Below are 10,499 nucleotides of genomic sequence, written 5' to 3'. Positions count from 1 at the left end.
TATGTTTGACCCATTTTTTAGTCCATACTTGAATTGGCTAAACACTGAGACACTACCAAATATCTCTTGCTGCTATACATCAGCCTGATGGAACACTTCCTTGAGTTCAGGCGAGTGGGAGGATGAAGAGCTCTTTTTCAGCATTACTGTCAGTAAATGTATGGAAATACCTGAGAAGAAAAATATGATGTAAACAGAATGTAAACAAAAAGCCAGCATTAATGTACCAGCCATTGTTACACAGTGTTTTCTTCGAATGTTATCTGAAAGGTAACTTATAAAAGGTATTTATGAGTGAATCTATGGTCCCTTCTGTTCCACTGAGGTCTTGACATGGCAATGGGACAGGATGCAGCGGTGCAGGTTGCTGGAAGACGCAGTAGGTGGAGCTGCAGCTGTCTGGAAGAATCTTAATGCTTTAACACTTGCAACGAGCTCAGCTGCTGCTGATTCGGTCAAGGCTGCAAAACTGAAAATAAATAATACCTTAAACATTCTTGTCCTCAGAATCAGCAGCTGGCAGTATGTTCTCCGTGCAGAGCGTTTGATTTTCTCTCCTTACCTGACCTCAACCACTTCCTGACCCTACCATTCTGGCAGGATACCAACAGGATGGTTAATTTGATTGAATATCAAATGGCTAAAGGTGAATACATAGGTTACTGCCTAGCTCCATACAGCTATCTCTCAGCAGCTGACCAACGGGCTTCCACGACCCTAACATTCAATTTTAATGTCTAATTTCAGCCATCTCCACTTTAGCGTCAATCTTACCCTAAATCCAATCCTATCCCCCTCAATAGTGGGGGAGATCTTTTCTGTGCGCACTAGAGGACACTGGTGGCGCCATTGTGGTAAACACAGCAGCCCGGCACAGATTGCAGTCAAGTGAGCCGGACCAATGTATAAACCTTCATAATGTTGAATAAAGTGCCTTCATACAAGCCAAGAAAGTGTCAAGACAAAAACAATCAAGTATTAAATAAGGTCAGTCATCTAGGCCAGTGGTTCTCAACCTTTTTTCAGTGATGTACCCCCTGTGAAATATTTTTTCAGCCAAGTACCCCTAACCAGCGCAAAGAATTTTTGGTTGAAAAAAGATGGAATACACAGCGCTGTGCCATCAGTGTCTGACTTATTAAACTGTCAACACTGAAGATTGCATTGTTGCATTGAATTCAGTTCATGAACTTACACTTATATTTTATTGAATATTTATTAAATAACTATTTTGAAAGGATTTTTGAATGGATGCTAATTTTAAATATATTCTTTAAAAATCTCAAGTACCCCTGGAGTGCCTTCACGTACCCCCAGGGGTACACGTATCCCCATTTGAGAACCACTGATCTAGGCTGTAGTGCAAGGAGTACAGATGAAAGCTAGCCTTCTGGCTAACTGTCACATTGACAGCAGTGCTTATGATGTGCACTGTTCCGGTTATCAATAAAGTTCATAATAAAGCTCATTCCTGCTCAGTTCAGCGTTTTAAGGTCATTCATGTGTAGACATTGTCTGTTTTGTCAGATAACACTTTTGTGGCCTGGCCGGAAACCAACACTGCAAGGACAACACTATGTAATCAGTAATCAATACATCATCTACAAAAAGACTTGTAATGAGCCCCCAATTGATTTTCAACAGGAGGCATGCTGCTGGTCTTCTGGTTAAGACACACATAGATAGATAGAATGATAGATAATAATAATAATAATTAAGCCTTTATTAGTCCCACAATGGGGAAATTATTTCTCTGCATTTAACCCATCCCGGAGGAGCAGTGGGCTGCAATGAAGCGCCCGGGGAGCAACTTGGGGTTAGGTGTCTTGCTCAAGGACACCTCGGCATGTTGGTAGAGGGGTTTGAATCACCAACCTTGTGGTTACGGGACAAGCGCTCTACCTCATGTGCCACAGCCGCCTAGATAGATAGATAGATAGATAGATAGATAGATAGATAGATAGATAGATAGATAGATAGATAGATAGATAGATAGATAGATAGATAGATATTTATTTATTTATTTATTTCCGTGTCATGCACAAAAACCTGCCCAACCCTCATGGGTTTACAAGACACCAACAGTACAGCTGCAGTGGATCCACATCTCATCAGGTCACATTTGATTACAAAATAACATGTTGCTTCACCGCTCCATCTTAAACAAAACATTCTTTCTTCTCTCCCAGGCCTGGCAAATAAAAACTGCTACAAAGAAGGTTCCTTTCCTAAAACACAACTCATGTTTTTCGTAATCATCCAGCCAAAAGAAATCAACATAAATGGAAGTCATTTTACTGAAGAGGACATCCCTTATGTCCTCGTAAACAGGACAGTAAAACAAAAAGTGCACCTCATTTTCAATTTCCCCGAGCTCACACAACAAACAGGTTCCGTCCTCCTCTGGAGTGGAATGAAACCTCCCGGTCTCTAGGGCTAATGCTAATGTTCCTGAGCGTAACTGTGCACATAGGGATCTTTGTCTTTTGTTTAAATTGTACTTAACATAAAGTTCTGAATTAAAGTTGTTCTTTATGAGACAATAAGTTCGGAACTTTGGTTTACACCATATGTCAACTGACCATTTTTCTTTATGCATAAGAAACAGTTTGGTCCTAATATCCTGAATATTACAAAGTAACCTGTTCTGAAAAATGAAAGACAGGTCAATCATATAAAACAGAGATTTCAAACCCTTAGCCCATGGATGGCCATGCAAAATGTCCCAATGAAATATCTTTTTTGTAAGTCTCTGATCAGACATGTTCACAAGTCTATTCCAAAGTCGAAGCATTTGACATTTATGTCGGATCTTTGGTGATTCCCAACCCATGTCCCCAGTAATGGCCAAAACTGATGTTGATTTCTTTAACAGTAATGCCCCTGTTTGACTTTGACCTTTGTTGCATGTCAAGCCCGTCTCTCCATCACAGTGTTTTCATGATCTAATGAAGGCAAAAAGCCGTCAGTATTAGGTGATACCACAGTCTAAGGTGCTACTCTTAAAATCCTGTCCCGTATGAAGGTCTGGAAGACAGGTCATTTTTGGGTGTCCTAACGCTCAAATTGCCTATAACCTCTCTGTAAAATATCCAGAATGCATTGTAAGAAAAGCAAGGAACGAGGCCTAATCTCAGTATCCACTTTCATGTCTGACTCAGCCTGTTACACCAACCTGTTCTCACTCCCAACTTGTCAGACCGAGTGGACGCTTGCAGTGCCTCTCGATGTCTATTACCAACATACTGAGTAAGTATGTTGCTGGATGGTACATAGAGCATCATAGTTTGAGGTGTAGGGACTCTGTTAAGTTGAGTTTGTTGTCCTTGTTTTTTTATTTATTTGTCTATTTCTGTGTATGTACGTTGAGAGCAATGGAAAACCGGAGTCAAACTCCTTGTATGCTTATGCATATATGGCTAAAAGGCTGATTCTGATTCTGAGAGTGAGAATGTGTTTGCCCTTCTGAGCACTGAAGCCTTCACATCACCTTTTGTAAGATTTCAGAATTGGTCTCCAATATGGCCAAACATACAAAAGATATCATATAATGCAGAGTTACAGTAGTTCAAGGTCGTGTCAATCTCAGCTCAGAGAGAGGAAACCTTGATAAGGAATCAAGAGTAGATAGACGCGAAACATTTCACAACCACGGAACACCGAGCAATGATTAAACTAATGACATGATAATTGGATACCTTCTCAGAAAGTTTGTGACTGTTTTGAAGCTTGTTTTTTATTTACTTTCTATCACCATATCTGTGCATACAGTTTGGTCTGCAGCCTATCAGCCATCATAGCTATAAAATGAAAAGATAAAATGTGTATTTAACCAGGAAGTGTACAACGTACATACACAGGTTGGTGTAACAGGCTGAGTCAGACATTAAAGTGGATACTGAGATTAGGCCTCGTTCCTTGCGTTCTTCTTTCATTATATTTGAATGGGTGCATACATTTTGTGTATTTACAACTTTATTTTATTGCCATACATCTATATTGTGTTCAATGATTATTGTTTTATAGCATTTCATTTTTTTTTGCTTTGAAAGACCTTCTAACATCTTTAGTATAGTGCTATACAAATTAAGTTTAATATCATCATGACAGAAAGCTAGGAACCAGTATGCTCTTTTGCACTGTATGAACAGTAATATTCCCAGCAGCCAGACTTTAGTGTAGTTAATGACTTATTCATTTGGGTATTCATTCATGTCTGTAAACTCTTGAGAAACAGACAATAAAACATTGTGTTATTTCATTGAACGCATATTGTGTCCTTGAGGCAGTGATGCAAAGGTATTTATGATCATCTGGGGATTTACAGGAACACTAAACAAACTTTAGACTTTCTTTATTCCACCATGATTCTTCAGATGTGGACACAGCCACATGAGTATCTTTTGATGGGAAGGAAGGGCATGGCCTAAAATAATGACCTTTATTTCAGAGCTCAACATTATGAGGAAAGAGTTTGAGTTCTTCAAGGCTTCAAGGCTAATTTCACTAACTGATCAATCACCATGTCTGCAGACTGTCTTTTCCATGTGTGAAGCTACTGTACACATAATTCATAAGTGAACCTACATGAAAATGGAAGAGTGCGGCCTATTGTGCTCAGTCATTGTCTTTGTTGTTCCATGGGTTAACACAATTCTTGGTTGTGTGGTAGCCCAACCAAGCCATACCCTTGGCTTCAGAAGTTAGTGGAACAGTGGCTGCAGCTATAAAATACACAGTCAAACATTACAATGACCAGCAGTATAGTATAGTTTACATTAAAGCTTGCTTAGCTCAGCTTTAACAAGAAAACAGCCACATCAAAAACATTTACTGATGCCATTTGGAATGATTGTCAGTAAGTTAGTGTTGTCATTAGTTGCACTAATGATATGTTTAGATAAATAGCCAACCTGAGATGTTGCCAGTCCAAAGTCACTCGCCGAGAGCTTTCGCCATCTGTGTGTTTACTGTGCTACTAACCGGGGCTGAATGGTTAGTTAGTTTTTCTGGTTTGTTTATTTGATTAAATCCAAAGTGGAGTCACAGCGGCCTGTGGCCAGACCAGATCAGACAGGAGTGTCAGTACAGTCCAGGATCAGACCCCCTGGTGCTGCTGTTTGCACTAGCTGAACTCAAGTTACTACAGCCGCGAACTGAAGGTCCCGACGTAGTAGTCACCTTTAAAATACAAATGCAGAACACACAGCTGACACACATACTGTATCTTAATATCCAGTCCAGTTTCACTTTTTTTAAAGCATTGACCAGAAATCACAACAATAAACTCTTTACATGCTGCCAGGAAAAAGATCAGAGTTCAGGTTCATATCTTTATGTGCAATCATCTTCCTGCAGACGAGGCTGAGTCATAGACAACCATCAACACTCGGTTCAAGAGTGTGTATATAAAGAGCAGGGAGAACTCCTCATCATCACTGCATCGCTCGGCTCATACCTGAAACACTTTGCTTCACATTTACCTGACAGGTAAGACACCGGCTGTGTTTCTCCTCATTCAGTGAAGGTCGTGGGGGCCTTCTGCTCTCCTCCGTATATTTATTGGCAGTTTTTCTTCTACACAGAACTTACCGTTGTTCATCACCATGAAGACTCTCCTGGTGCTCTCCGTTCTCCTCTGCGCTTCATTTGCAGGTGATATTCAACACAAACACAGACAATTTAGACTGAACACACCTACATAATCCATGTGCTCATGAGTCAATCAGCAAGCCACTGTCACAGTGAACTCTGTTGTAAAGCTGTGTGTAGCAGTGAACAGTGAGGGACAGAGGAGTAACAAGATCACTACTGTTACTGACAGTGTTGTGTTTTTCTCTGCAGCTCCGGCTGAAGACAAAGTGAAGGCTCCAGGTCAGTTTCTAAAGTCTTTGCTTTAATACACACTCAGTCAGACAGTAAGAGTTTCATCTATCTAACGCCACCTCTGATGTGATTCATTCACAGAAGCAGCAGTGGAGGCCCTGAAGGAACAGATAGTAGCTGTACATGGTGAGTGTCCTCTTTAAATCTCATGTTCTTCAGCCTGCACTGTGACAGCTACCAAACATGTGAGAACATTACCTAAACAAATGATCAAAATAGCGCAGCTTGTCCACTGATATCCAAAGTTAGGAAAAACAAGTTCCACCAGTATGCTCAGATGGGTAGATAGTTGTGTTGGATTTGACCCCACTGTAGGGCACATGTTAACAGCAACAGGTTCAACAGTGAAACAATTACAACTCAGCCTGGTACATGATGTCGAAACCAGCAGAAACCAGACAACTCATGACCTTCAAAATAGAGCTGGTGTTGTTCATGCTTGTTGATATTTAAGACCAACATTCTTTTGTTACCTTTTCCTAAATCAGGTTCTGTCAAGTCGGAACTTTTAGTCACATGAAATTAGTTATGATGAAGATGTTTCAGAGTTGGAGGAGAAGATGAAGAGATTTTGAGGTCATCTGTGAAAGATGGATTTAAGTGCTGTTCCGAGAAACGGTAATGAGAAAGGACACATGTCATTCTTAACAATAGACCCTGTGGCTGCTTATAGTTAACAAAGGGGGGAATTACATATTTGAGTTATCATAGTTGTAATTTATCTAGTTGATCCTGAAAGTTCAATTAGATTAAAGACATTTTTAAACAATTGTTATGCGCACAATGATAAGACTTAGCACACACATATTGACACATTTTGGTACTGCAATATATACATATATACAGTATATACATTATGTAACATGGATACATATACTAACCATTGTGTTGACTGTTTGTTGCTGTTTGTGCAGCACCTGAGGAGGCAGCAGCACCTGAATGTAAGTGCCACATCACTGTTTTAATATTTCCTTTATGTGTCTTCATTAGTGAGGTCCTCATGGCAATAACAATGAGAGAGACAGTAGAATAAAAGTCAAACTCCTGTTTCCAAATAGCACAAATGTCATGTAGAAAATATAAGCATGACGTGCTTAGATGACGTAGCAGTATTTTTGCAGCTCTTAGGCTATTTACTATAACCTGTCTAGATTTACTCCTCTGAGAACTATTCTCCAAAATATGTCGGATACATACAGACAGATGTTGGTGTCATTAGAGCAGCTGTTTCTGCTGTAGGAGGCTGTAAGAAGGGAGATTAGAAAGGACCTATTATCAGTGTGTTTTAGTCAAAATGCTCTGTTGAAGGCAACATTCTCTCTGCTCTGTCTGTCTGTAGCTCGTTATAACTTCTGTCCAAACGGCTGGTTCAGCCATGGCTCTCGCTGCTTCCTGTTCGTCAGTACTCCCATGACCTGGTACAGCGCTGAGGTACTTCCACCTTTACACTTCTGTGTTGTTATTATGAGCAGCTCAATAAGTTAGCTACTTTAGAACTTACCGTCAACGCAAATGATGAATGCAACATGAAGAAATGAATTTACCTAACTATTTATGTTCTTCCTCTGACCGACAGGAGCACTGCAACAATCTGGGTGGCCACCTGGCCTCGGCCACCAACCCCAGAGAGTACAGCTTCCTCCAGCAGATGACACAGACAGCTGGTCAGAGCATCGCATGGATGGGAGGCTTCAGCCTGCAGGTCTGAATTTATAAAGAAATACCGGTAGCCGGCCCAGATCAAGCCCAGGACCTGGTCCAAAGGGCGTCCAGAATCACACAAGAGCTAATGAAGAGACTAAGACAACACTTCCTTACTCTTGTGCTCTTTGTCTCTCAGGGCCGGTGGATGTGGATTGACCGTGAGGGTTTCTATTACACCAACTGGTACTCCCAGTCCTCCTCCAGCAGCTACCCCTGCATCCACCTACGCAGCTCCTGTAAGTCCTCCTGTTTGCTTTGGCTGCCTAGCTTTACTAGTTCAGCTTTTCAATACTTGAACCTGGATTTCTGTCTTGGTCTCAGGGAGTGGAAATCTGTATTTATATTGATTTTTATCTTGATATGGGTCACTGACTTGTACTTCAGGAGCCTGGAGTACGAGTGATAGTACCATAAACATTATGGTTTATCATTTGTTACTCAAAAATGTGTTACTTATTTTTTCTCTTTTTTTAAATGAAATTTCAGATGGTTGGGGTAACACCCAGTGTGGCTCTGCTTACCGCTTCATCTGCTCCAAGAACCCTTTCAGCTGTTAACATACATTCTAAACATCTGAGGCCTTGGAACGGATCAGCTGGTGTTTATTTACTGTTTAAGGACAACTCATGAGTTCTGTTGAGTGTCTTACTGAATGATAGATTTCTATTGTGTATTCTTCAAAGTGTGAAGATGACGAAGTGTTAAGTAACTTTGGTGTCAAAGATTTTTGTGTTTGTGATTGTGACAGTTGGTTCTTTCCCATAATAAAGACTTATGAGAATAGGACAATGTGTGATCTTCCTTTAAGAGCTTGGTTTAAAAGTGGCTGTTGAAGTCCAGCAGTAGTCTAAAGATGAACGGTCTTTCCTCTCAGAGTAACTGCAGTCTAGAGCCCTGGTTCAATTAAGTTCAAATCGAATCATATATCACAGAACTAATGCTTTGATCCATGGTGTTGGTGCCATAAGAGGTACGGCATAAATTAAAAATAAGAAAAACTCTTCTTTGATATGCTACTAAGAGGTACTGGCTCTAGAATAAAGGAAGTTATGAAGGTTAGAAGTGGAAAAAAGAGTTTGAAGCGTTTTAACCTGTATTCACCAGTGATGTAGACCCCTCTGCTGCTCTGGGTTGGTGTCCGCACTAGGTGGCAACCTACGGTTCTGATGTGATGCAGAACTTTCTTAAAATCTGCATTCTCTCTACTGACAAGCAGGGGGCGACTCCTCTGGTTGCAAAAAGAAGTCTGATTGTATAGAAGTCTATGAGAAAATTACCCTACTTCTAACTTGATATATTACCTCAGTAAACATTGTAAACTTGAGTTTATGGTCTCAACCCCTAGTTTCAAGTCTTTCATTTGGTAGATTATGGTGCCTTTTAGAGTAAAATAGACCATAAAGCAAAATATGCTTTAGGGCATACTGTGATTGATGGTTCGCTGCCACTACCAGAGCTGCATACGGTGTCTGTACATCAATCCTCCGCATTCAAAATATGGAAACTTTCATTCTCTGGTTGCTAAAAGCCAAGATGGCGACGACCGCTATCCAAGATTGCGACGGCCAATTCGCCGATCTCAAGACTTCAAAACGGCATGCCACAAACCAATGGGTGACATCACAATGTCTGAGTCCAGTTCTTATATACAGTCTGTGGTCGACACCCATGTGTTTCCCCCCAGTGACACTCTCTTGTCTCAGTTTTTGACCAATTACCGATCTGTACAGAATAGAGGAATAATATATATGTCAGGCTTCCGTTGTTCATCATCAGGTCATTATTTGTTTGGACTCAAACATGAGATTTGCGGACAGGAAGAAAAATATAGAAAATTACCAAACTTTAATTTAAGTTTTCCTGAAACTTAAACTCTGATGTCATGAAATCTGTGCTAGCTATCAAAATGCCCATTTGGCCCAATATAGTCCAGAGTTTTGTTCACGTTTTAAACCTCGAATCATTTTTTTACGTTAAAGTATGACTATTCAGTCTGGGCCCAAAGTTGAGTGTTTTCTCTCTCCACGCCCAAAACGTATTCATCTCTATGGGGACATTTCTCGCCGTTTTCCCGGTTCCCATGGAAATGGCCGAATCTCTGAGAAAAGTCATATGTTTCTACCTCAAAGGATTACAGGAAAACAACAATTACAAAATGATATTATCAATAATAAAAATAATATGTAGCCGGAGCAGAAGTCTTCTCTCACTCCATCAAACAGGAAGCCTCCCATTAAATGTAACTATTGTCTCAAGTTCCATATGAGGCTGTTATTGAATATGATGCTTGATTGAAGTGTTCACAAATATAAGAGACATGCAGATTTGAGTAATTCCAAAAGGAGAAAAGCATTCAGGTCGAATACATATTTATTAAATCATCTATTATTAATACATTTTCTGTGAAATTCAGAATTCCATTTTGTCACTTAGTACATAAAACTCTAAACTGCAACTACATGTAAAAAATGTTGGAGCAGAAAATTAACAAAGTTATCAAATATTAATGAAAGAGTTTGTAAAAATGCACCACATTCAGTTGAACGTGCGTCACGTGACTCACAAATAATTCACTGATAAAACATATATACTGTATATGCATTCCCTTTTTCCCCTTTTAATAATTTCTCTCTATTTTTCCACATGTATTTTCCGGATTTATTCTCTTTTATGGCACTCCTATGGTTCCATAATCCAAAACAAGAAAATACAAATGTTGAATGTGTAAAAGTTTTGTGCAGGGTAAACTGGTTATCTATATTGGGCGGCTGTGGCTCAGTGGAGAGCAGGGTCGTCCTCCAATCAGAGGATCGGCGGTTCGATCCCTGGCTCCGGCAGTCCATGTCGATGTGTCCTTGGGCAAGACACTTAACCCTGAGTTGCTCCCGAAGGCTGTGCCATCGGTGTAT

The 10,499-nt window shown here is 40.2% G+C and overlaps 1 protein-coding gene across 1 annotated transcript; it reads left to right on the top strand.

Moving 5' to 3' along the window:
* The first annotated feature begins 5,461 nt into the window (after positions 1–5,461).
* Positions 5,462–8,266, top strand: LOC129096524 (ladderlectin-like). The gene is given in 10 exon segments (XM_054605326.1): positions 5,462–5,490; positions 5,586–5,655; positions 5,845–5,874; positions 5,968–6,012; positions 6,433–6,504; positions 6,801–6,827; positions 7,226–7,317; positions 7,463–7,588; positions 7,727–7,826; positions 8,077–8,266. Coding segments are annotated over 9 exon segments (612 nt in total). The 5' UTR covers positions 5,462–5,490; positions 5,586–5,606; the 3' UTR covers positions 8,148–8,266.
* Positions 8,267–10,499: the final 2,233 nt, after the last annotated feature.

Source organism: Anoplopoma fimbria, chromosome 9, assembly GCF_027596085.1.
Source record: "Anoplopoma fimbria isolate UVic2021 breed Golden Eagle Sablefish chromosome 9, Afim_UVic_2022, whole genome shotgun sequence".
In the NCBI taxonomy this organism is placed as follows: domain Eukaryota; kingdom Metazoa; phylum Chordata; class Actinopteri; order Perciformes; family Anoplopomatidae; genus Anoplopoma; species Anoplopoma fimbria.
The sequence above is the reverse complement of the archived record's forward strand: the minus strand, read 5'-3'. Positions and strand labels throughout refer to the sequence as shown.